Below are 27485 nucleotides of genomic sequence, written 5' to 3' on the forward strand. Positions count from 1 at the left end.
CGCCCGCCCCTGCACATGTGTGCTGGCCCCGCCCCTGACTCCGCCGCTCCGCGCCGCTCCGCGGGGCAGCCCCGGGCGGGGAGCGGGCCCGTATAAAGCGGCGGGGCCGAGCCGCTCCTGCTCCTCCTCTGCCGCTCCTCCCGCTCCTGCCGCCCCGGCCATGCTGCGGCTCCTCCTGCTCCTGCCGCTCCTCGGCGCGGCCGGCGCCCTGCCCGCCCCGCTCCGCCGCCGGCGGAGCGCCTCGCCGCCCGTCGGCCGCTACCTGACGCGCTACCTGAGCCAGCAGGTGGGAGCCGGGGTGGAGGGAGGGTCCTTGGGGAGTTAGGGGCATTTTCTGCTGTCATGAGCCTCACTCGAGCCACAGGACTGTTCGCAGGTTTTTAAAAAGCACTGAACGCTGGTTTTCTTCGGTAAAACGTTCCAAGCGTTGAGCATTCCGGTTGAGTGCCGCTGTTTAAAGGTCGGGTAACCTGCTCTCTTGCGCGTCGGTTCCCCGCGTCCTGGCGCTGCCGCCCGTGTCAGCGAGCGCTGCGCTCCGCTCTGCGCCAGACCGTGCCTGCCCGCCGCAGCTCTGCTCGTTCAATCACGGAATGGTTTGGGTCGTGAAGATCCCTCTAATTCCACCTTGCCACGGCAGGGGCGCTTTCCTCTGCATGGTGATGGCCTTCCGGTTTTTGCCGTTTTTTTTCCTCTTGTACGTTTTGGTTTTTCTTTTCGCACATACATTCGTAACTCTGTAACTTATTGTATTAGTGGCTAGTTTTCCGAGTAATTTTCCATGGCCTTTCCTTAGGCAAAAAGACCAAACAAATTCCAGAGCTCTCAGCCCTAGGGGGATCCAAGGCCCCTCTCCTATCTTGGTTCTTCCTGGGAACCAAGGCTGAGAAGAGCTCTTTGGGATATAGTTCATGGACAAAGTACAGCTAGTACCAAAGGAGAGGCGGGTTCCAGAGAAGGGACTTGGCCTGAGGGGGGAATTGTATCACTGCTTGTCCTCCCAATTGGTGCTTTTTGTCAATTATACTAATGTCGTAAAACCTATAAAAATGTACTCACCCCTGTGGGGCTGCGCTTTTGTGGTCATCTTTCCATGAATGCCTCCGAAAGCCTTCAATAAAGATCGCCTTTTATATTGCTTCCTTAGTAAAATAATCTCGAGTTTATTTCTGAGTTAGAAAAAAAGGGCAAGGAACAGATTTCTATTACTAACTTGAGCTTTGTCATGCTGTCTCCTCCAGCAATTCCTTGTCAAAATCCATGGCATGTGGGCAGAATGGAAGGCTCTGCAGTGTTAATTGTTGGTGTGTTTCCTTGATTCACACTTGAAGCCCACCTTGTTCATAGGTTTTCATAAAAACAGGCACCAGTTCCTTTGGTGTGTTGAGGAGTGTCTGCATTGTCCCCTGTTCTGTAGCTGAGTTTTGCAGGGGAGGCAATAGTTCTTTTTGCTGGGAGGCATAGTAAGGAGGGAGGAGGATGTTTTTCTAGTACTCGCCTGTTTAGGATCAGACTTGTAACATGCATCTGAATTTCATGCTCTGGTCTACATAGGGGATGGTGAGAAGGAGGAGGTGTTTAATTTACAGGCACAGAAAAATTTAGGTTGGAAAAGATCTTTCAGATCACCCTTTAACCCAGTACTGCTAAATGCAACACTAAACAATGTCCCCAAGTGCCACGTCTACACCTCTTTTAAACACCTCCAGGGTTGTTGATTCAAGCACTTCTCTGGGAAGCCTGTTCCAATGGCTGATAACTGTGTCAGTGAATAGTATTTTTTTGTTAATATACTGTCTAAATATCCCTTGGTGCAACTTGTGGCTGGGCATCTTGCATAATATATATATTGAATATCTCCTGTTTCAGCTTTGTACAGGGTGAAGTTATTACGGAGTGAGCAAAATGGGAAGATTACACTGACAGAGAGTAGATGTAAAAGAAACAGATAAACTTTGTAAGATTATACTGACTAGCTAGGGAATAATTTTAGGGTCAAGGTCGCTGTCATTTGAGATGGAAGATAGATTGGGTATGATTTTAGTGAGAAGTCTATCCACTGAGATTGCAGTCTTCTGCAGATAGTGTTACTGGTTTGGGAATGCTGTTCCAGGGATCTCCTTGCATGAATCATAGAATTCCCATGTCTGCCTCATGTTCATTTGGGTGATGATTTGAGATTTGTGTCCCTGCATTAACTTTATTAACAGCCCTGGAGCTTGTATTGTGAGTATATTGCAGATACCTTCTGCAGTGTGTGGCCAGCGTTGGCCAGGATATCACTGCTGCAGCAGTGGTGTAATTAACCCCAGCCTTTGTGCCATACAGGTTATTGCACATTGTTATCATAGTACCAGTGATACTAATTCTGTGCTATGGTCTGAGCCACCCTTTGTCACTGTCTGTTACACTTGTGTCCTCATCTCCTCCCGGGGCTGTGGTGTCACCTGGCTTTTCTCCTCAGCTCTGGCACTGACAGCCCAAGTGCCACCCAGCTGCCAGCAAAGCAACTGTGTGGTTGAGACCTATGGATTTTGGGATGTAGATAGGTATTGAGAGAAGGGAGGGAAGAGTCACAGTAACAGCCTTTTGTAAATATTGATGCCTCATCTTGTTCACACTTTTCTCTCTTATGCTTCAGGCAAAATCCTGTTGGCTTAGAGTGGCAGCTGCAGAAAAGAGGGAGCCTATTCACAGGCCTGGAAATACTTGCTTTTCTTGTCCAAGGACTAATATTGTTGAACAGTGTGAGAGACACAAGAGGTCTAATCACATGGGGAGCATAGGACACACTATCAGTAGCACAGTGTGTAGAACTGATAGCATTCAGCCCTAATGAAACACACTCAGTGCTGTTGTCTGGGAATTTGTAATTGCATTATTATTATTCTGTAGTGTAACATGAAAGCTATGATTAATATGTTAAATAAGGGTGGTGATACTTTACCACCTCTCAGGATTGTTGAAGTTTAATTACTTACATTATATTTCTTATGACATAAATTATCTGACTGTGTTCCTTGCTGCCAGGTCTTTCTTCTTAGCTAAGGTTCCTGTTTTGATTCTTGTTTCTCTCTTCACTGGTTTTCATCACAACTTGAAATAATTTATCTAAAAGTATGCAGTATTAAAAAATACTTCATAATATGGCAAAATACTATGCTGTCACAAAGGAAATGTTTTTATATTTATTTATATTAAAAATACCTTTAAATAGAGTCTTTAAATATTTAATTCTTCTACAGAAGAAAACTTTGAAAGTGTAAATAGATTCCTTACATGATTTGTTGCCTAAAAAGTTACTTCTTGATCACTGTGAATAATTTTACTTCTGCACACTGGAACCTCTGGGCATGATGGTCTATAGACATGTAACATTATTTGAGGGTTTAGTGTCAGCTTTTACTGTGAGTCAATATTATATGACATTTAAGTCAGTTTTCACAAAAATGGAGAAATAACAGGGTCAGAGTTAAGCTCAGTGCTCATTTGCATCAAACTTCCTCCTGTTTATCACTTTGTCAGTTATCCATGATGGGGCTAAGGTCTAGAATATTCGAAATCTGTCAAGCAGTGCCTGTGTCAGTGTGACTAGCATCTTGGCTTGTTTGCTGACCTGTGTTTGTATGTAAACTTTTTTGTTATTTTGACTTGGAGGTGTGATTTTCTTTTTTTTTCTTTTCCTCTCCCTTCAACAGGGAACTGTTGTCTTTCAGCCCTCTATTTCTATGTGCTGTATAAAAAGCTACCTTATGCAGACCTAGAGGAGGAGATGGCCTTTGAAGGAGAAACTGCTATCAACCACATCTTTAACAAATTTTGTCTGTTTAGGGGATGATTCTCTTTTATAGCTTTTCTGATGTACTAATGTGACTTTTGTAGGCAAGTCTGTATTAATTTGTTTGCCTTCTGAGTAGTTGGTTGAGATTTGTGTGTTATGAATCCATCCAAAATGGAACTTTACAGAGAGAATGATGTGTAGAATGTACAGAGCTGTATCAGGGTCACCAGTGTTGGGATGGCTTCTTTGTAAGCAGCTGTGCCTGTGACCACAATTCAAATTAATTGGAATATTGAGGAGGCTCTGGAGTCAGTTCTGACTTTCAGGGAGCCTTGCCTTGTACCTTTGTATCTCTGACTTTGGCACACATAGCAGTGTTACAAAAACCACAGCCTGAGGACTTGTGGTGCTTTATGTGCAGCACTGCTGAGAGGGTGATGCCTTAAAATTCCTTATTTGAAGGCTTTTCAGTGATTAAACTCCTCATAGAAAGGAGAGTGGATGTGGTGTCTCTTCACTCAATTTAATATGTCCGTATCTCATCATGAATTCACATGCAAGTCTTTGCTCTGAAATGCATCTACACTTCATATTGTGTGTACACACAAGGAAGATATGTTGAAATTTCAAAGTGATGAATTTTAAAAAGTAATGCAATTTGATCCTTTCTGACTTTATTAGGAGTCTTTGTTAACCCTGCTTTTTATTACAGACTGAAATTCTAAAGTGTAGAAAGTAAAAGCCCTGATTGAAAATTAGAATGGATATAGATGTTTTTAAAACTTAATGAAGTAGTTTTCAATCATAGGTCTAAAACTTGCTTAGGAAGATATTGAGATGGGTTGAGGTTATATAATTTTTAATCATGGTTAGCATCTTATTTAGCACCTTATTGTGATTCAGGTTGGTGTCTCAGAATAGTAACAGATGTCGGGAATGGTTAAGAAAGGTTTGTTTTTCATGCCTGGCACCATAGTACAATAGCACTTTTGGCTTCTGCTGAAGGAAAAAACAAAGTGCTTTTTACAGAGCCCCTTGGTACCAATTAAAAGTTATCCTGATATTTAGAGAAGTGATGCTGATGTTTGTCTCTGAGGTGAATTACTTGGAAGATGTGTTTTACTCATCAAGTACAGGGGCACTTGGCAGCTCTTTCTCTGTGATTTCATAGCATGATTTGAATGGGAACTGTAAGCTATAAACCAGGTTCACAAGCAGGAACAATAGCTCTTATTCAGTGAACAGGAAAACAGGGAAGTACTTGTTAAAGCTTGTCAGTGAATTTTTATTTTTATGCACTACTTATCTGTGGGGTCACAATGCAGGCATCAGTGTCTCTAATTAAGCAGGAAACAATTTCCTCACAACTTGCAGCCTTTTCCTTCAAGTGAGCAGTTAATACTAGTGACTCACAGAACATCAATGATCACTACTCCCTCACTGCAAGTGAGCATATCTCACTGGCTTTAATCATTAAAAGCTGTAATAAGCCACTGAAAGATTTCTGATAGCTGTCTAGATTAAAGAAAGTCTAAAGAACAAAACAGTAAGCAGAACTGCATATGGCTAAGGTAGCAAGCTGTTTACAAGGGAGATGTGCATGAGAACTCCTGTGAACTTCATTGAATTTGGCTTGTACCATGAGATTCTACAAGTTGAATTCTTAGCACAATTTTTTTTTTTTTTTTTTTTTTTTTTTTTTTTTTGTGGTAGGGACTGGGTGGGGAGACATGGAAGAAAATGAAGTTCAAGATGAAATTTTATGCTAATGAGTTCTTTATCTATTTTTTTCATTTGACTTTGAGGAGATCAAGACCAGCCATCAGCATAAGAAGCTGTTGTAGATCATGCAGATAATTTGTAGCATTTTGCCAAGTTGTTGAGAGATCAGAAGTCAAACTTGATTCTCATTTTAAGCTTTCAGAAACTGAATGCCTTAATTTATTTCATACATCCTGTAATATTTGTATTTTATATCTAAAGCAGTAAAACTTACAAGAAATTTAGTGGGATAAACCAGGCTGTACTGGGTCATCTTACTAATACTTGCAAAATGGTTAATTTCTTTATTTTCCAGGCATGTCAATTCAGAGAATTAAACATAGACAGAAGAATGGGATTTGCATTTCTTTTAAGCACAGTCAACATATACTCCTTTGCCTGTGGTGTAATAGGCTAGTTTTGTTTTTTTTTTAATTGAAAATTTCTAGTTGCTGTCTCCTATGCTTTCATTCAGCTCTAGCATACATTCTGATACTTGGTGCTGTTATAGTGCTGCTGTCAGCTGTGTGTGCATGGTTGTTGTTCTCTAAACACACACAGTGAGCAAAGAACAAAACTTCTGATCCTTGTGGGCTGCTGTTTCTAGCTTTAAACTGAGTAACAGCTTTTTTCATTATTCATACCTGCAGCCAAGATACAGAACTTATGCACAAGTTCACCCTTGTGTCAGGCTTAAAGCCAAAGTGATTGTGAAGATGAGCTGGAAAAGGTGCTTGTAGAGTGAAATTTGAGATGTGTCTCTTTGCTGAAAAGGAGATTGCTTGGTGAAAAGCCTACCTGCATGGATACCATGGAGCCATGATACTGTGTGATGTCCTTCCCCTCTGATTACTGGTATGGAGACACTTGGTGGTGCAGGGAGCTGATGATGATATTTCCCTGAATGCTGCCATTTCCCCATCATCCTGTCTACCAACATCTTGCAGCCCTGCAAGCAGAAGTTGTTCCTTGGTGTTGCAAGCTTGCCAAAGTAGCAGTTGCTAGGTGGTATTTCTGCTATTGCATCAGAGCTGTAGAAGTAATTTCTGCTTTCCTTCTTTGTTTTCTGAAATTTTCTCTCCTGCCACCTCAATGCTTATCAGAATTGGTGGCTACTAAATACATGATCCCCAGTGGCACACGTAAAATACTTAGCCTTTTAATATTGATAAACTGCCATTCCTATACTGAGCTTTTGTCCTTTTGTCTTTGCCTAATTGGAAGATTATCTGGATAGATGACAGGACAGTTTTCCTGTTTGCTGTCATTGTTTATCTCTATTTCCTTGGATCCTCTTTTCTTGGATCTAAAAATCTGGGAAATAATTCAGCTTGCAATTGTTTTAAAGCTTTTAAAATATTTTGCAAAGTAGACAGTTCTAGACCTTTTTGGGGTAGGGGTAGAGCTGGTTTAAGTATTTAATTTGACTAAATAAAAATATTCTCTTAGAAATGAAGTGATTTTATTTCCTGTGTCTTTGTTAAAAAAGATGAGGAAGCCTTTCAAATGACAACCACATTCATCAGAGAAGATGAAGCTTTGCACATTCTTTTGCTTAAACAATTAGTCTTACACAGAACTTTGGGTCAATTCTAAAAAAACCTGGAGTGCTTTTTTGCTGCTTAATCTGTGACATATTGGCATTTCACATCCAATTTTTTCCTCTCCTCTGAAGTTAATCCTCTGAGTGTGATGGATTTGTAATTCAATCTGGAAGGCACATGGAAAAAATTAGTGGCCTTTGGCTGTTAGGGGTCTGAGAGAACTTGCACAAGGGTAACTTTGTTCTTGCATCTTCTGGTGTTGTACATCTTTGTGCTTTTTTCACACCTTGTGAAGTAGGGCTCTGAGATGGTTGTCCCTGTGCCTTGCCCCATCCCTTGTTCTGTGGAAGAATTTCACCAGGAAAATAATGCCTTGAATGGAAGCATCAATGATGTGAACGTTGGGATATTTACTGCCATAGTGGCTTGTTGCAGAGTTATGGAAATTATGAAGTCTGGGCAGCACAAACCTCTTCTTTGCCCTGAAAAGAGCCAGGTAGCAGAGGAATGGAGACTGGTTAAGGAGGGACAGCAGTAAAGCTGATTGAAGAGATTCCTGCCTTGTCACCCATTCTCCCCATTGTGCTGGAGCTTTGTGGCTCTCAAGTCTGGGACAGAAAATGTTGAGAGTGCCTGTGGTACTCCTCCTTCCAAATGGAGGAGTTTTAATAGAGAACAGCATCTTCACTGTGTCTGCTGGAAGATTTTGCACCTAAGTAAACAAAGTCTAAATATCTTTATGGACTTCATTTTTGCATGGTAAGCAGAATCTGGAGGTTCGATTGCAGCACAAAACTATTAATGGTTTGTGGAAGTTGAAATCAAATTGTTTGTGTTCTCATTAGCTGGTTGGGCTTCCGACATAAAAATAACCTTTCTTCATGTACTGTTTGTTTCTAACAAGGGCTGACCTGAGTACCCTGGTGCTTTCCTACAGCATATCCTGTAGCTGTTTAAATTTTCTTTGGTCTTTTCAAGTGCCTGTCCAAACTGTGTGACTCAGGGCAGGAGTAGAGTTCCTGTCTGAAGTTTTCCTTGTTGGTGTCTTTTAATCACTGAAGAGATAAATCAGTGCTAAAAATCAGATTTCTTTAAACAGCATCCCAAGGTTCTGTGATTTCTGCAGTATAAGAGAAGCTTCAGAAGGATACATGAAGTGTAGAATCCTAGACTCATGTAGGCTGGAAAAGACCTTTAAGATCATCAAGTCCATCTGTAATGTAACCCTGCCAGATTTATCACTAACCCATGTGCATTGTGAAAGGCCAGTGTATTCTCCAGGACACAGTTGGAATGATAGATTCTTTCTATTACAAAGATCCTAAGCCTGCATTTGCTTTGGGGGTGTATTTGCCTGGAAGCTCATTACAGTCAAGGAAAACTTGGTGACAGTTGCCCTAGAACATCTTAATACTTGAATAGAAATTTGGAACAATAAACAGTCAAAAAGCATGTCTGTTATCTGTGTGGTTTGGTAAATGTGATGGATTAACAAATAAAATTAAATCAGTTGAACAAAATCTCTGAATTATGTAGCTTCTGGAGAATGACAATGACAGAGTCAGTCTCAGCTTGAGTGAGCATACTCTTTGCTGGGTGAAAAACTGGCTGGATAGCTAAGCCCAGAGAATGGTGGTGAGTGAGGTTAAATCCAGCTGCTGGTTTTCTGAAGGACAGCAAGGCTCAGCAGAGGGATCTGGACAGGCTGAATCCATTGGCTGAAACCAATTGTATGAGGTCTAACAAGGCAAAGTGCTCAGTCCTGCCCTTGGGTCACAGCAACCCCAGGCAGTGCTGCCAGCTTGGGGAAGAATGGCTGGAAAGCTGCCCAGGATACAAGGATCTGGGAGTGCTGGTCAACAGCAGCTGAACATGATCCAGGGTGTGCCCAGGTGGCCAAGAAGGCCAGTGGCACCCTGGCCTGTGGCAGCAGGAGCAGGGCAGGGATTGTCCCCCTGCCCTGGCACTGCTGAGGCCACAGCTCCAATGCTGTGCTCAGCTCTGGCCCCTCACTGCCAGAAAGACACTGAGGGGCTGGAGCGTGTCCAGAGAAGGGACACGGAGCTGGGGAAGGGTCTGAGCAAAAAACTGATGGGGAGTGACTGAGGGAGCTGGGGGTGTTCAGTGTGGTGAGGAGGAGGCTGAGGAGCAACCTGTATGTTCTCTACAACTTCATTAAAGGAGATTGTAGGAAGGTGGGAGTCTGTCCCTTAAGTAGCAAGCATAAGAATGAGAAGAAATGGCCTCAAGTTGCAACAGGGGAGATTTAGATTGGATAGGCTTGCACTGCAACAGGGTATCCAGGGAAGTAGTGGAATTGCCACCTCTGGAAGTGTTCAAAAGGATGTGGCTCTTGGGGATGTGGTTTAGGGATGGGCTTGTCTGTGCTGGGTTAATGGTTGGACTCAGTTTTAAAGTTGTTGTTCCAGCCTAGAGTAATTCCATTACTCTTATCTATGATCCTATCTCTTTTAAATTTCTGGTATTTTTTTTACATCTAAGACTTTCCATTTAGTGGGTTACACAGCCTGATGCAAAAAAAGGTGCAGTTTTTATCTCCCTGCTCTTCTACAGAGCACAAATCATTATGCATTTCAACAGAGGGGTACAAATCTTCAATCTCTGCTGTTCCTTGCACAACTATCTGCCTTGAAAACAAGGAAACACCTCATTCCTTGCATTTAAAATTAAGAAGGTGAAACAAAGCTAAGCTTGGTTTTCTTGTCTGTTTTTTTTTTCTCTCCCTTTCCTGCACTGAGCAGGGACAAACAGAGAATATTAGCTGATACTGGTGGGATGAAGCCTCAGTTCTGGCATGCTCAACAAAATCTGTTCACCACCCCCTTCTCCTTTGTTATACAGGCATGACAAGAAAGTCCCTGTCCTCATGAATTTCAAATTTTAATAGAGTAAGCAAAAGTTGTAAGAGGAAACAAAACTAGTAGGGCCAGCTGACTGACCTGGAATCCCCCACAGCCCATCAGAAGTAAACACATCAGTGAAATCCCAAGGAGGCTGAGGTCTACACTGCTGTTCATAGAGTAGGATATCCTCAGGCTGTCCTGTATCTTCCTGTCCTCAGGAAATAATTCAGACAGGATGAGCCCTCAAAACAACTCCATGGTCATGTGGAGAGTAAAGTGTAGCTTAAAATCCCCTGGCTTCTCCCCAGTAAAACAACTGGCTTGATTTCATGTGGGATATCCAATTTGGGAAAATAAAGCTATCACATAGAGGAGTGAAATTCAAGGCATCACAGAAAGGTGACCAGATGCTCAAAATCTTGCCGGAAACCCCAAAGCATTAAACTATCAGGTGCTGATTTGCCACCTCAAATGGTGTGAGCTGCTGTTGGTTAAAAATTGCCCTGTGAATTAGTCTTTTTTTTTCTTTTTTTTTTTTTTCCTTTTTTTTTTTTTTGGTAAAGGCTTAGGTTTGCTGCCTTGTCTCTGTAGTCACTGATAACCTTAAGGTGCTGCTGAAAAGGAAGTGGGTTTTAGCCCACATGTCCTGTTTTGTCTTTGTACTCTACTCCTTGCCCAAGTTCCTGAATACTTCCAGAAGTACATTAAGCAGACTAACATCTGTTGTGCCTTTTTTGTCTCCTCCCCAGGGAAGATATGTGGTGGAGTGGCTTGTTTTATTTTAAATGAACTTTTAAAACAGCAGAAAAGCACATTACAAAAAAAACCTACCTTGAGATAAGTAATCTTTGAGAGCTCAGCAAAAGCACGTGGTACATGTGCACTTGTAAGGTATAGGTGCAGGAAGGTGCTGCATAGTTCAAACAGAAGGCACCAAGGTGGAGTTTGACCATTCCTCCCAGTGTGAGTTTGTTCAGTAAACCAGTCTGGGGAAGGTGCCTCACCCTGACCTGGTGAGCTGCACTTCTCTGTAGGAAGTTCCTCTGAGCTGAAAAAGCTCAAAGCTGCTGTCTTGAGACTTGAGTGTGGTGCTCTCATCAGCCTCATAGGCTCAATGCCTGCTGTATGTGCTTGTTTTTATTTTCCCTAAATGCTTTGAGAGTCTTTGGACTCAAAGGTCTGCAGGAAAATACGAGGCTTTCTTAATTGAGCAGTGTTCACAAAGGTTTTTGTATGTGGAACTGAAATTTAGGTCTTCATTTTACCATCCTGTCTGCCTCAGCTAACAAGAGTTTCACTTAAGTTATTCATAAGTTCTCTTAAAAATTTGCTCATAACTTGCAAGTTTCAGTGCTGCTTTTTCAAATTTTATTCTTCCTCTTATTAGTATCAGGATGACTGTTCTTGTATCAGTAGATCATACTTTCATCTGTAAAACATTTCTGTTGCATCATTGATTATGACTGTTTTTTTTTTTTTTTTTACCAAACTTACCAGATAGCCCTGCTTACAGAAGTTTAGAACTTTGGGCTGAGTAACTGGTTTGCATTAATTCTAGAGTAGTTTAGTTTTAGAAGGGAGCTTTGCCATCATCTCTTTGAACCTCCTACACAAAGCAGGGACAATTTCAAAATTGTTTAGGATTGCTCAGGACCTTGTACTAACTGCTGACATCCTGGACACAGTTGTAATTATGAAAATTTTAATTGGAAAAACCACATATCTGCTAGTATACCATTATCATTGTTTTAACCAGCCACTAAGATGTTTTAAATGTGAACTAAGCAGATTGCTTTTCTTTTTGCTCCTGTGGTCTGGTTGTAAAAGTAATTGATTTTATCTTATTCCTTTTGCACAAGAGTGGGGAGAAAACCCTTTCTGCTTCAACTTTTTAATGACATCGGACTTAAGGGAAAAAAGCTATAAAAATATCTGGTTGATTTGAGTCCCACAGTAGGCTTCACACAGTTGCTGGGGTTTGTTGCCTGTTTGCATTCCTGTTCTCCCAAGAATGGTGAAATGAAGCAATTGTTTGATGTGACCCAGCAGCTCCTGTGCACAGCCCTGCACACCCCTGCTGCTCACTCTGGCTACACAACAGCTCCATCTGCTGCTCCTGAGCTGCAGCTTTCCCTGCCTGTCCACACCTTTCACCTCACAATTTTATATTGACTCTTGGGCTTCTTCCCTCTTGGCTTGACAAATTTTAACAGTTTTTATTCTTGTGGGAACATACTCCTTGGGATTACCTCCACACCATGCTTTGATATTTTGGATTTAGAATTTCTTTGAATTTCTTGGCAATAACCAGCATTTGTGGCACTTTCTTTTCTGACCACTTTACAAACATTAGGTCTTGTTTTGGTTTGGATTGTTTTTTTTTTTTCCTCATGCTGTATGTCTTACCCTTGCAAAGACAAGCTGCTACAAGGTATGAAGCCACATCATCTAGATCTAAAGGAGTTTCAGCTCTTCAGCTGAGTAATAACTACTTTAGATTTGTTTTGTTTTTTTGTTTTTCTTTTTTTTTCTAGAGATGTCTGGATTTGAGTTTGTTCTGCCAGGGATCTTATGCATGTCTGTGGTCGGATGTGGGGTGAATATGAACAGAGGCAATTTAGTTGTGGGAGTATCAAATTTCTACAGATTGAGAGAAAAATAGGAAAGAATAACATGGCTGATGGCAGTGAGAGAGTGTACAGCATGTCAAAGACAAGACAGAGAATCCTGACTCTTTGATCAGCACGGTTACTAAAACTACCAAAAGAGCTTAAATTCCTATATTTTTCTCCCTCTTGGTTTTGAAAGACACGCTAGAGCATTGTGATTTCGCAGTTTGTTTTGGGGAAATAGATTTGCAGATAACATCAGAGGAAAACTGCAGTAAATCACATCTCTAAAGAAAACTAGCCATAATTTGGGAAAAAATATGTGCATGTTGGAGTGTCACTCTCCTAATTTTCTAGCTCGTGTGAAATAGGAGGAATAAGATGGGCTTTAGAATCTGTTCTGCACAATAGCCCACTAGATAATCTCAGCCCAGTATAAAAATTTTTTCTCTCTCTCTCTAGCTTCAGGCAGGAAAGATGCAAAATCAATTTCTAAATCTAAATATTTCTTTTATTACATTAGAGGCAAGCAAGACACATGGGCCCATTTTTCCTATCTCTGGCAAGCAATCTAACAAGAAATTTTAAATAGAAAAATAATTTCTCCCATTTACAAACTGACATGGAGCAAAAGATTTGTTAGTTGTACTTTCTAATAGTGTTGGTGTTTATCAAACTATATGGTGACTTTTTAGATGTGCCTTAACTGATTGTTCTCTTTAATTGTCCTGAGGTCTTCTGACCAGAGACTTTTTCAGTTGCTGACCTTCTGTCTTTCTATGTTTTCTTTACTTACATTTACATACTCTTAAAGGTGAAACTGAAATTAATAACTATGCAGGTGAGTTGTCAGTGTGAAACAAGCCCAGCATGTGTTGTCAGTACTGAAGTTCAGTGAAAGAATCCTTAAATAAGCACATGATAGCATCACTGTGTACTTATGAGTAAGGAGCAAATGGCCTCCCTGAGGAAAACTGTGAAAGTGACTAGAATAGTTTTATTTGGGTGTGGAAGCAGTCACTGAAATTACCTACTGGAGGCCAAGGCTGTGTCTCATGTCTGTCCACACCATGCACTGACCTCCATCTGCTCCTGCTCTTGTAGCAGGGAGCTGCAGCACTCCCACATCCTCCCACTTGAATCCAAGAGTGATGGAGTTCAGAAAAGTCATTTTGCAGCAGACTGTACCTCTGAAATAGCTTCCTGTGCTCTCTTTGACCCAAAACAAATATAAGGATGGGGTGTGGAGTAGCTGCATCTTGCAGGTCAACAGTTAGGCTTTTCTGAGCTGCCTAAAGGAACCTGACTAGCAGATATGTTATTGCTGGGATTTGGGTGCAGTCTTCTTCTTTTCAACTTTAAAGTGCAGATGTTCCCAAAATAGGGAATGTGAGAGGTTGTCTGCTGTAGCATCTGAGAGGAGTGGCAGGGTATGGATGTGAAGGCAGATGGATGGGTGAGCAGAGATCCTCAAGCCAGCAGATGTCAGGCTGTTACCACCAGCAGTAACTATGACAGGAAAAGGTGGATTGATGCACTGATGAAAGTCAAAATTGGGAAGCCATGGGTCATCTTCAGCTGATGAATAAAAGTAGTGAAGAACTGTGAATACATGGTAATTAAGTAGGATAGGTCTTCTGGAGTAATTCTGTGGTTTGGTTTGATGTTTTTTTCATATGCTGTCATAAAAACCTGAATGGTATTCCAGAATAAGATTATGCCTATGCAGGGAGTTACTTGTAAAAGCAATGGATGCAATTTCCATTGGATGAATTCTAGGGGAAAGGTCAAGGTGGATGGTGAATACAAAGCAGTGTGAGTAAAAGCTGGAAAAATACACCTTAGGAATTAAATTTCTAATGAGGGAATGAATGTAACACTGTGGTTTAAGAGCAATGATGTATATAGGCTGGCAATATTTGTAGAGCAGTGGTAAGCAATAAAAACCCACTTTCTAACAAGAATCTGTTTGAATTTAATTCTTATGCCAGAAGGAGGAGAGAAAGAAGAGGTGAGTTTTTGTTGGTTTTAGTTTTGGAGTTCATTTTGTTCAGTTTGGTTTTTTTCAGATTTTTTTAACTACTGGGTTAGTAAGATTTTCCTGAGACTCAAAGCATCCTGTGATGACTCTTTTTACTTGTTGATAGAGTTTTATTGCATGAGGTACTTTGTGATCTATCAGAGGAATTGTTTACTTCCTAAATCTATTTAGAATTTCTGGTGTTAAGTAGGATGCTATAAAAAGGGCATAGATTTATTTTTCTTTATGTCTGAAAACAGGATTTCTCCTTCAGTATCTGCACCTGTAATTTTGACTATTTTTTTCACAAAGCAGAAATAATTTGATGAATTAAGAATATGAATTAATACTTTTTAAATTTAATCTGTAAAGTAACTGTCAGCACTCCCAGTGGGCTCTAGGATCAGTTCTAGCTTCCTGAACGTGTTGCTGATGCTTGTTCTTACAGATTGATCACTTTGGATTTGATGAGGATCGTACATTCCAGCAGAGGTACCTGGTAGCAGATCAGTACTGGAAGAAGGACCATGGACCAATTCTGTTCTATACAGGCAATGAAGGAGACATCGAGTGGTTCTGCAACAACACGGTACGTGGGAAACAGGGTTCACAGTCCTGCCTGCCAGTAATGGCATCCTGAAAAAGGGAGGAGGAACAAGGGGACACTCACAGGTCATTGAAAGATCAGTTTGTAATGATTGCTGTCGTTATAGGAGGAAGAGGAAGCTGAACAAAAGCACAGAAAAAGTTTGAGGGGGTTCAGGGTTCTATTTGAAGTCCAAGCAAACCAAAGGGTTACACTTCTATTAAATTCCTGGAGCAGTAAAGAAGATTTCTAGAGGAAACACTGTAGCTGCCCATAGCTAATAATTCAGAATTTTGGACCAAATTAAAATTATCCTAGTACTTTAGATTCCCCAAGTAAAATGGAAAGTTTTCATGTTTGGATTTTTGTTTCTCTATTAAGAAAAATATGAAGGGAGCCAGAAGTCAAAGCCAGATAATTATTGTTACTCTGCAGTACCTGTGGAAGTTTTTGTTTCCCTGACTGATACAAATACAGAATGGAGTGTGTGGGTATTTTTTAGCCATTTCTATACAAAGTCCAGTAATACAACAGGAGGTGGCATGTACTGAGCTCAAAGCCACCAAGGACTGCTTGCATGCTTTGTGCTGCCAGCAGGTGATCTCTGTCTGCTTGGTGGTAACAAATTGTTATCAACAAGTAATATCAAGTTTTACTTATTTATTAGTTGAAAATAACTGTATTGCAATGCTCTAGATTATTGCTTATTGCCAAACAAGTTTTGTATTTTCTATAACATAGTCCTAGGTCAAATGCATGCTTTTGTAGTCACAAAACAAGGGTGCTTAACATTTCACAGCATTGAAATATACATACAACCTTTGTATATATCACCTCTGGGTTGATATCTGTTTTGTGTGTTTTCTTAAGTCATTGTACTCTCTTTCTAGTGACATTTTGATAGTGATATCTTTCTAATCAAAGAATTTGAATAACACTAGACTGAAACTAGAGACTTTTAAACAGGTTGAATCAATTATTTTCAGTGTCTGTTTTCCTCCAACCAGGGTTTTATGTGGGATGTGGCTGAAGAATTTAATGCCATGTTGGTATTTGCTGAACATAGATATTATGGAGAATCTTTGCCCTTTGGGAATGAGTCTTTCAGTGTAAGTGTCATCTTTTGTCTTCCTAATAAATGCATTCCATACAAACATAATTCTGCGTATTTTAGTTCTTGGCAGGGCAATGAGTGTTAACTTGAAGATGTAACTTTTTTGTAACTATCAATTCTAGTGTGAAAAAGACACCAAAACTTAGAGGGTTGTTTTGGGGGTTTTGGTTTTTTTAGTGCTTCAAGGAACACTTGCACAGAATATTTCATTTGTTCTCAGGTGTAGATTTAGACCTGTGGTTTTAGCTGTAGACCTGCTTATAGCCATAGTTGCTGTGGGGAATAGAAAAGCTGCTGCTGGAAATCACTTTGCTGTCCATAACCTACCTGCCTTCTTTCTCTCAGGATTCCAAGCATCTCAATTACCTGACATCAGAACAAGCTCTGGCAGACTTTGCAGTACTTGTAGAGTACTTGAAGACAACCATTGCAGGAGCCCAGCACAGTCCAGTCATAGCTATTGGAGGATCTTATGGAGGAATGCTTGCAGCCTGGTTTAGGATGAAGTATCCCCATGTGGTGGTGGGGTGAGTGTGCTCCTCCTGCTTGAACACAGCAGGCATTTGTTATTTCTGTGCCATAAATATTACTGCTCTGGGAGAAGTACCATAATTCAAGCTGGCGTGAATTTTTCAGTAGTGGCAGAAGGAATCAAGTTACTTTGAAGTTGGGAAGAGGCACTGTTTGCCTAACGAAGGCAACTGTAGGTCAGCAGGTACAGGATGGTGTATTTTGTCAGAAAACAGCATGTGGACATTGACTTGGCACCCAGTTTTTTTTTAGGGTCTCTAGACTGCCTCATGACTTTAGGCAGGTCTTCAATCTCTTCAAGACCCTGGTACCCTCTTGGAAGTAAGCTAGAGAGTGTATTTCCATGGATTCTGCCTCTCTTCATTTGAGTTCACACAATGCCTAATGAGAAAGACCTAATTGATAGATATGAATGAAAAACAGTAAAGTAATCAAGTCAGAATTTCTACCTCTTGTATTTGCTGATATTGTCGTACAATGTCCAAGACTTACATGCTCCAGCAGCCTTTTACATACAGACCTGTGGAATCATTTTGCAGCATTATGATTAGTTCACCTAGAGCACTGTGTTCAAACTGAATTATAAATGCTGTTTAGATAGTGGCTGTGGGGAGGGTATGGATGTCCATTTTGCAGGGGTTTAGGATCTTTTTGTGTCCCTTTGCAGAGCTCTGGCAGCCTCTGCCCCAATCTGGCAGTTTGGTGGTTTGGTTTCATGTGGCACATTTTTCAACATAGTGACCAATGATTTCAAAAAGAGCGGCACGGGCTGCTCAGAGAGCATCCGGAATTCCTGGGATGCTATTAATCGCCTTTCCTCAACAGGTAAGACCTCACCAGTGCTTTTTCAGAGAACAGTAATGATCAGGAGTGTCATAACTTTCACCTGTGTATGTCTTGGGGTTTTTGAAACTCTGCTCCTGGTACTGAAAACTGCCTGTTGAACCTAGCACTACTTTTAAATGTCTGTTTTGTTGTATCACAAATTTCTTTCAGGCCTGGTGGGGTGCAGAATCCAGGTCCAAATGTTCCTAAGGTCAGATGAGAACAGACTTAAGATCAAAATCTCAATGCTTAAATTCCTTCTGACAAAATAGGCCAGATAGTCATTACTGTAAAAAAAAGTACTTTGCCATCTGAGGCATTCAGGAAAAGTAAACTACAGTCATTATGAACTCAGTGTTAGGGACTCAGTTGGACTTGAGAATTTTTTCCAACCTAAGTGATTCTGTGATTGTACAGCTGCCTGAAGAGAAGCTATAATGAGGTGCTGACTAAAATTTTATCTGCTGTGCTGCTATGTGTGTGGAATAGTTTCACTAAGTTAGGCTAAGCAAAAATATATTTTAGTAGCAGTACTATTGACATATGTATTAATGGTCCAATACACTAAATATTGTTTTATCCATTTATTTTTATTAAAGTTGCAGGTTTGAAATGGCTTTCCAGCACATTTCATTTGTGCAGCCCCTTAAAAACTCTTCAGGATGCTGCTGCATTGAAAAATTGGCTGAGTGAAACATGGGTAAACTTGGCTATGGTGAATTATCCCTATAAAGCTGACTTCCTGCAGCCTCTGCCAGCTTGGCCTATACAGGTAATTTAGAACCAATATCTTGGAGAATTGTCTACTTGGTTTGATTAATTCTCTCCTCTCCTAGCTTGCATCTTTTCCTTCTCTTCCTGTAGAAGCAGTGTGCTAAAAAATGGCAACCAGGATAATATCTTGTGCATGAGCTGGTTTGTTGCCTAAGTGCCACTTGTAGATCTAATAGGTTGCATCAACAGTGCAGGAGAAAAAAGTGCCAGGGATGACTGAGAAACCTCAGCTGTCCTACAGAGCTTGAGTGGCAGAAATGCTGCCCACAAAGTACATGTGATTAGAGTTTCTGATGGGAGACTCAGCTGACAGAGCTGTCAACTGAACAAGTTTTGAGGCCTATGTCTTTATGATGTGGGAAAACTAGTGAGAGAAAATGTGGGTCTCCACAGATATATTCCTTGCAGGATCCCTTCTCAAAGCAGAACCTCTTTTTACACTTGCAAGCCTTTGCTTGTGCATTTCTGTTTATCCACAGTGCCCTCTCCAAGATGTCTATATCCTTGGAGTGCTCTTTTTATTTTAAGACTGTCTGAATTTCCCTGCAGAACTTGGGGTGTGAGGCAGGTAAGATATAAGTATTTTAGGCAGTAGTTAATTATAAAACAAAATCTTTCCCTTGTGTAGAGCTTCCTGATGGAGGAGAGAGGGAAATTCATCTGTCCTATGTGGCTATCTGCAAAGAGCAGGATAAACACCTACTTCTGCTTTTTTATTAGTCTGAAAGAACCAGGAGACATGCTCACCTCAACCACTGTCCATGTTACCTCTGTTTAACTGAGGTACAAGCCTAACCCAGAAAAGGCCACTACCCATCTGGACAATACTAATCTATGAAATCTGATTTATATAAGCTGTTAAGATAGTTTCTTTTCTGAAACAGTAGCTCTATTTTGACTCTGAGAGGAAGAAAAGGGGGGAAAGATGTGGACTTGATGATCTTGGAGGTCTTTTCCAACATTAATGAGTAGCTGTATATATATATATGTATGTAGTTTAATCTGCTCTCTGTTGTGAGCTACCTACATCAAACTGCAGGGAACCCCAGTCTATACCTGGAGCTTCTGTGTTGTATATATGTATATGCTATTTTTAATTACAGAGGTACTAAATACTATATATTAAATCGAATCTATTTTAAAGTAAGGGAAATAGATTGAAAAATTTGGTGAACGAAACATTAAGGTGCCACTCTTGGGTTTTTAAAAAACATTTAATCAGGAAATACAAAATTTCAGGTTCCTCATGGTAGCATGCACTACACATATGTGATACTGCTTTTTGTGATAATCAGGATACATAATTCCATAGACACTTTCTGGAAGTGGTCTGACTGTACTTGGAAAATAAATTAATATTCTACCAGTTGTCATGTAATTCCTGTAGATTGAGATTTTTGTCTCTCTTCATTGCAGGAAGTCTGCAAGTTCTTGAAGAATCCCAGTCTCTCTGACAAATTGTTGCTGCAGAATGTTTTCCAAGCAGTAAATTTATATTACAATTATACAGGAGACACCTCATGCTTAGATGTGGCACAGACTGCAACGAAGAATCTGGGTGAAATGGGTTGGTACTACCAGGTATGCTCACTAATCTTTATAAGTTGCAAGTCAGTTGTGGTTCCTTGATCTAGAGCTGATGAGAATTGTCATTTAGCTGTCAATACATTGTGCCAGATGTATTGATGTACTGGTGGCAAACATAATCACAAACCAAGTGTGTTTCTAGTGGGGAAGGCAAGGCAGAAAAGAGAAGCTGCTTTCCCAGGAGGTTTAGATTGCATCATGGCCTGGATCAGCAGTGGTGTGGCCACCAGGACCAGGGCAGGGATTGTTCCCCTGTTCTGGGCACTGCTGAGGTCACATCTCAAATCCTGTGCTCTGTTCTGGGCCCTTCACTGCCAGAAATACGTTGAGGAGCTGGAGTGTGACCAGAGAAAGGAAACAGAGCTGGGGAAAGGGTCTGGAACACAAAACTGATGGGGAGTGACTGAAGGAACTGAGGTGTTCAGCCTGGAGGAAAGCAGGAGGCTGAAGAAAAACCTTAATTCTCTATACTGCTTCCCTGAAAGGAGACTGTAGGGAGGAGGATTTCTGTCTCTTAAGTAACAAGCAATAGAATGGCAAGAAATGGCCTCAAGCTGTACCAGGGCAGACTTAGATTGAATATTAGGAAAAATGTCAAGCACTGAAACAGGCTACAAAGGGAAATGGAGTCACCATCCTGGAGTTTTTTTAAAAGATACTGTGCACTTAGGTACGTGGATTAGAGGTGGACTTGGAACTTTTTTGATTTATGGTTGAACTCGATTCTTACAAGGTCTCTTCCGACCTATATGATTCTGTAGTAGTTAGGTAGTGTACTGATCAAATGCTGTTTCAGCCTTCTTTTTAAATACTGCAGTAACAGCTATTGGATATTCTCCTAGGAATGCATTTTATTGACCTGCCCTTTCTTTCAGGCTTGCACTGAGATGGTGATGCCCTTATGCACAGATGGTGTCCATGACATGTTTGAGCCTCAGAAGTGGGACTTTGATGCATTTTCAGAAGAGTGTTACAGGATGTGGGGAGTGAGGCCTCGCCTCTCTTGGATTCTTTCTATGTATGGAGGAAAAAACATCACTTCACACAGCAACATCATCTTCAGGTGAGCCTTGTCTCAGCTGATAGTTTAGAGTCTTTCATCAAATGTGGAGAATCTGCCCCAAGTAGCAAAGAGATCTGTCTCCAGCACTCCAGCTGAATAAATGATGGGAATGCTTTGTGTTGCTATTGAGAGTAAAATGGTCAGTCTGCAGTGGCCAAAGAAGCCAACTGTTCTGTTACTGCCTGTGTGACTCTAAAAGAAGAATCTGTGTTGGGATTCTGCCAAACATCATCTTTCCATGTGGATTCCTTCTTATCTTGTGGCCAAAATCCAGGTTTCCCATGTTGGTAAAGTCCTACTTTTATGAATCCAAAGCACTGTTGCTTGCATGTGAAAGGAAAGTCTAAATGATAACACAGAATCTTGGTCACCAAAATTATTGCTCTGAGTGATAGCCTTGTGAAGGGGTTGGCATGGCATTCCTTTTTCCCTTTGATACAGAAAAGAGAGGGAAGTAACTTGGGGAGTTTTTCTATTACTGACAACAGCTTTTTCTTTTAGTGGCATTTAGGCAAGTTTTAACAAACTTGTGTAAGATCCAAATACAAAGATGCTTCTATTTTAGTAAGGAATACTTAAATACAATGAAAGTTTGTCTGAAACACCTTTGTATGTGGACAAAAGGTGAAAGAAATGTTTCGGTTTAGCACAAAAAACTAGTCCATGCTGCTTATGCTCTATTCAGCCTTCACTTCCTTGGATTTCAAGATCAAACTCTGCTGTCTTTAAAGGTAGGTTCATGTGGTTTTACATATGCTGTGAGGTGATCCAGGTGAGTACTGTCTATTCATCAGGCTCTCATGTGAGAGGAAGGTGTTCTACAGACCCATTGAGGCCTCATCCTGACTTGCTGTACCCATTGCTTGGGAAGCTCATGGATATGTATTCCTCTGTGTTCTGGTTAAAATTTTGTTTTCATAAAACATCTTTCCACTTCTACAAACCAAGCTCAGAATTAGTCCTTTGGATGTGGTAGATAGGTATGCATTTTAAAAGTAGAACGTTCTCACTTGATTTGGGGATTATTTTCTGCATCACTGCTGTTAGTGTCAGTCTGGCTGCAAATGCCTTTTACTTTCCTCTCGTTTGCCTCTTGCTGTTTCTGTCCCAGCAGGATATCTCCTCTGGAGTGAGAAATCCCACCCTTTTTTGGAAAACTTTAATAAGAAAAATTTGTTGGTTTTGCTCAGTTTCTGCAGAGTGTTGCTTATTTCCAAGGCTGCACAACTCTGTACAGTAGAAATCTGATTTCTAAGCGATAGACAAGCAAACAAATCTAAATAAGTGTTTAAGAATTTATGCCAGCTGAAGGAGCTGGAAATGAGAAAAGCCTGAAAGCAACCAAATGAATGTTAAAGTAGTGCTGTACACACAAAGCTTTTGGATCTCAAGCTGGGTTGTTTCTCTTCAAACAAATACATTGTCAACACTGTACATTTTATATAAGAGCCTTTTATCCTCAAACACTGCAGAGTGCTTTACAAAAAACATCCCAATGTTTACCAGGGGATGTGGCTCCCTGTGGAGTGAAAAGGACTGTGTTTCAAGTGACAGGCAACTTGCACAACAGTGTAGTGCAGGAAGGGAAAAGTACTCCATCTAAAGAGAACCACTGTAGGGTGGATTTATCTGGACACAGTGGGACTTGGCCAGGATGCCTAAACTGGTGCTGCTGCTTCTCCCTCTGTGAGCAGTACATCACTCTGCACAGTCACACTGTTGTTTGTGCTGTGTGGGATTAATGCAGGGAATTCCATTGCCCTTCTGGTACCTTCCTGGAGTTGTGTAGTGTGTAAGTGGTTACTGTGGGCAGGTGGTACTTGCCTGTCCTGGGTAATACATCTTTATTAAAACTAGCCTGAGGCAATTGAGGGTTTCAGAACACCACTTCCTCTTTGCCTTCCAGCAATTTTCACTCCTCTTACTGGAGCATTCTGTGTACTTCTGTGTGGAAGTGCTGCACAATGGTGGGAAGTGACATTTTAATGCTGTTCATATGTGTGGTGACAGAGAGCTTGTAGCAGTTGTAGTGTCTCATCAGTGTACTGTGATAGTCAAAATCAGCCCAGGTTATATCAGACATTATGAAATTTGGTGTGCACAGTCTAAAATTGGGGCATTTTCAATTTCAATGAATCACCCCTAAGTTGTAGGCTTCTAAGGGCACCCACATCCACCCTGCACTGGCAGGCTCTGTTTTAAGAGATTCTGGTGCTCTGTGCAGAAGGGAGAATTGTTAGCACTGAAGAAGGGAATGGAGGCTAAGAAGAGAAGGCAGAACAAAGCATGGCTGAAGAGAAAAGGTTAGAGAAAAAGGGTGACAGGAAACATGACAGTTGTGGAAGGTGGTCATGTTAAAGGATGCACAGACAATGCTGCTGCAATTGTGTAAAACTGGGTAGGGCAGGAGGGTTGAGGAGACTGAAGAGAATGTAGGGAAGGATGTGCTGTGGGATATGTATGTTGTCAAGGAAGTATATAAATTGAAAACAGGACTGGCTGCTGTCTTTTGCATTACTTTTTTTTTTTTTTGAGGTCCTGCTTGCCTGGCCACTGCTAGAAAGAAATGTCTGATTTATTCTTTCTCTTCTTTTGCTACTTTGGTTTATACTGGGAAATTCCTGTCCTGTGAGATGGGCAACTGAGTACTTACACACATGCTTAGTTTTAACACATAAATAATTCATTCCAGTTGGAATTATTTTAATCTGCAAATGCTGTTAAGATTTATGATTTTGTGGTGAGCCCTCCAGCCCCTCTCCCTTCAAGTTTCACTTCCCAAACTGCATCAGTGCCTGTGGTGCCATCCTTTGGAAGGAGATGCAGAGGCTGCAGCCAGCAGCTCAGAGAAAAGCCTGTGGCATGCTTAGCTTCCACATGACCAGGACCAAAAGATCCAAGTTCACATGCATCATGGGTCTCTCAGCAACTCATCCCCCTGTTGCCAAGGTGCTCTGCTGATTCAGGTGACCTTTTCAATCCAATGCTTTTGGCTTATTGGGCAGCTCTCAATGCTTTTTGTTTTGCAGATACAAAATGTTTCTCTTGTCCTAAGTCATATTTAGAATCACTGAAAATAAAGAACTACAGAGACTCAAGATATTTCGTTGTTGGTTTTTTTTTTTCAATGGTGAAACAAGTAAAGTATTTAGACCCCATTAGGTTTTTACTCCTAGTTATTTCTGAAAAAGCTTTTTAAAAATTATTCATCATTTTACCGTTCTTTTCTGGTGCTGCCATTGTGGTATTTTTCTATCTGTATATCTTTATGTTCAAGGAGGTTCTAATTTCTTAGCTCCTTCTATAAATTTACCCTCTCATACCACAGCCCATCTCTGACATTTCCTTTTGTGGACAGGTGCAGTGCTTTAAGTGAGAAATGGATCTAGGTTTGTGTAGTTCCACAAGTATATGGATGTTGCTTTCTTTGTGCAGACAGATGGACCATGTGTGGGAAGGGCATTGCAGTAAAGGAAAATAAGATGGGGTTATGGGGTAAGTCCAAAGCTAGGAATCAGACATGGAAAGCTCTCTCCCAGCAGAGCCATTGGTTTGCTCTATGGACTATTATTTGGAGCCATATCTATAGTGTCTGGAGTTTTTAAAATTGGTTTGGGATGAGAGAGTAAGGGGAGTAAATGGTATTAAGTTGCCTTGTCACAGAGGAATAGTCATTTTAGGCAGGTTTTTTAAGGGATAAAAATCTTCATTTTCATGTGGTTGTTATTAAAGTCAGCACACTAACAAACCATCCAAGCATTTCTTTGCAAAACAGTTTGGCACTCAGCTGAGACAGCAAAAGGTAGAACTTCCTTAAAATTCAGCTGTAAAGATCCAGTGGGTAATTTGTTTATGGCAGACTGTGAAGAAGGAAAGTGAAGTGCTTTGATTTGGGAATTTGGGCATGTTTTGGTAGAGGGAAACCTGAAACTTTTATTACAATTACAGGTGGCAGCAGATTTCTTTTTAGAGGCTTTTGCAGTGTTACAGGTTAATATCTGAATAAGCAGATAATTAATGAGAAGTGTAGCCTTGCTTAAGTTGCTGATAGCTCCATACCTCTGTCAAGAAGGTGCTTCTTAGCAGAGGGGTGGGCACAAGGCATTAAGACAGGGCTGAGGTCTGTTTCTGTTGCTGCACATGTAAAACTAGTAGCAATGTTGATGTGAGCTGCTGCCTCACTGACTGCTGTGCACATGTACCCTAATGCCATAGTCTTTCCTTACAGCAATGGTGGCCTGGATCCATGGTCTGCAGGTGGGGTGACCCAGAACATCAGCAGTTCCCTGGTGGCAGTTGTGATCCCAGACGGAGCCCATCACTTGGACCTGCGCAGCCGGAACCCTTTGGACCCCCAGTCTGTACAGCAAGCTCGAGCCATGGAGATCTCCCTCATGAAGGAGTGGATTCAAAAGGCCAGGCACAGCCACTGAAGTGCTGCTGCAACAACTGTGGCCATTGCATCTCTCTTGGCTTTGCTGGGAGTAGGGCAGGCCTTGTGATATGGTCACTGGAGCATTTCCCTCCTGCTTCCTCACCTGCACAGCAGAGGCACCACTGCTTGTGTCCACGAGAGAAGCAGGCAGCAGATGGATGGAGAGCATTCTCAGATGATAAACTCCAGTCAAAGTGCATGGATTGAGCTGCCTGCTCTGGTTTGCTTTCCTCTTCTGCTCTTTTCAAATGCTGTACTTTGCTGCACAGTAATGGCTTCCTGTTCTAGGCTTGTTGCCCTTCTCACTGTGCTGGGTGATTGTTCCAACTGGTGGTGTATCCAACAGTGGATTACATGGGAGTGCTGTTGATGGTGAAACTCCTGCTGCCTCCAGTGTGATTGAATTTGAGACATCCTCTGCTGTGGAGATAATGGGGGAACAGAAATCACATCTTACTGTGGTGTCTGATGGAGAGGTAGGGAAGGCCTGGGGAAACTGGCTGTGCTGTTTGTAAGGAAACTAAACAGCCCTTACCCTTTGGAATTAGTGTTGGAAAAGAAATAAACACAACTTTTTTCCTACTTAATTTTGCAGCAGCTTATTAATCGGTGGATTTTTGTATTCTGTGCTGTAATGAATGGTCAGGGCTGGGCCCAGACTCACTCTGCTGATAACTGAGCATGCAGAATCTGCATCAGAATTTTATTCTTTTGCTATGAGTCCTAATTCTGTGATATCTGTCACTATCTGTGATGATGGTTACCAAAGAAAACTGAGTATATTTTGTGTGTGTATATGTGTATGTCCCTCACAAACACTTGGCTTTTTAAAATCAGGAAGCTTTTGAAGATATTCTCTTGAAGAGCAAATGTGACACTTGTGCTGGCTACATCTTATGAAGTGACAAATAATTGGGGCTGTGCCTTGTGTGGGTTCTTCCCTCCCCTCCATTCTGTGTATTGTTCAAATTCTGCATGATCTGTTTGCTGATGGCTCTTCAATAAAAGCCTTTAAAAAAATTGTTTGCTGGACAAACTATTGAAAACACAGAATGCAGCTATTGCCTTGGATCAGCCTAAAGCCTGATGCTGAGCTCACCAAGCCAGGTGCACTGGGTTTTCTGTAAGGCTTCCAAACCAGACAAACTGCCCTGATTCATGAGACAGCATATTTGACATTAATAAATGGCTGGGGCAGTCCCCTTGTTTTCCAGCTTTGGCTTCATTCACACTGCAGCCCTTCTTCAGAAAGGATTCTTTACAGTTTAAAGGACAACTCCATTTTAGAATGACTTAGGCAAGTCTTCCTGTCTCCAGACTCTTAAAATTCCATCTCTTTTGAAAAGTTTTCTCAGCTTTGATGATAAGCCTGATAGTTGAGTATTTTCCTCAGATTCCAGGTGGCCTTTTCTCTTTCCAGTCTCCTGTCCTCTGGGAACAAAGAGAACCTAACACTGCATTTTTGTATTTTCAAACACTCCTGTGTATCTTCTCTCCAATATATTGTCTTATTCCTCATCTAGTGTTACACATGGCATTTATGTTCAGACTTTGCACTCTGAACATCTTGTGCTTTTGAGTAAGGTAATTTCAGAGACTCCAGAGAACAAGGCCAGACAAGAGCTATAGGACTGAAGGATGAGCTGTGTAGGATTTGCCTGAAACCTGCTGACTGAAAGCTGTTGGTTTTCCCCTTTTCCAGCAGTTCCAGTTTTTGCTGTAAATACACTCCAGAGTCTCACTCGTGGACTTTATAATATGTCCTTGGTTATTTTGAAACAAATAAAATTTATTTTTTAATCAATTGTTACATCAAAGTTTTTAGAAATACTGTTGTATTTTCTTGCATGTTAATTGATGTGTGGTAATGTCCTGCTTTACTGCAGGGTGAGGAATGAAACCTGTAAGAGATAATATCCATTTGGGGATCAGAAATTATTTAATTGAGCAAGCAAGATCCTGGTCCAAGTGCTCCCACTAGCCCACTTACTGCT

At 41.2% G+C, this 27485-nt stretch overlaps 1 protein-coding gene across 1 annotated transcript; it reads left to right on the forward strand.

Moving 5' to 3' along the window:
• The first annotated feature begins 32 nt into the window (after positions 1–32).
• Positions 33–27289, forward strand: PRCP (prolylcarboxypeptidase). Its single transcript, XM_079303844.1, has 9 exons — positions 33–286; positions 15025–15165; positions 16170–16271; positions 16622–16803; positions 17475–17632; positions 18232–18404; positions 19823–19987; positions 20869–21056; positions 25285–27289. The coding sequence occupies exons 1-9, from the start codon at positions 161–163 to the stop codon at positions 25487–25489; spliced, it is 1440 nt and encodes a 479-aa protein (XP_079159970.1). The 5' UTR covers positions 33–160; the 3' UTR covers positions 25490–27289.
• The last annotated feature ends 196 nt before the right edge of the window (positions 27290–27485 follow it).

The sequence above is a fragment of the Erithacus rubecula genome, assembly GCF_903797595.1.
Source record: "Erithacus rubecula genome assembly, chromosome: 1".
NCBI classification, from domain to species: domain Eukaryota; kingdom Metazoa; phylum Chordata; class Aves; order Passeriformes; family Muscicapidae; genus Erithacus; species Erithacus rubecula.

Bases quoted from the DNA above. Each gene is read 5' to 3' on its own strand.
- PRCP (XM_079303844.1), top strand. From the start codon at position 161: ATGCTGCGGCTCCTCCTGCTCCTGCCGCTCCTCGGCGCGGCCGGCGCC. The intron at 287-15,024 runs GTGGGAGCCGGG...TTGTTCTTACAG, and splicing joins CGCGCTACCTGAGCCAGCAG to ATTGATCACTTTGGATTTGA. The intron at 16,804-17,474 runs GTGAGTGTGCTC...GTCCCTTTGCAG, and splicing joins TATCCCCATGTGGTGGTGGG to AGCTCTGGCAGCCTCTGCCC.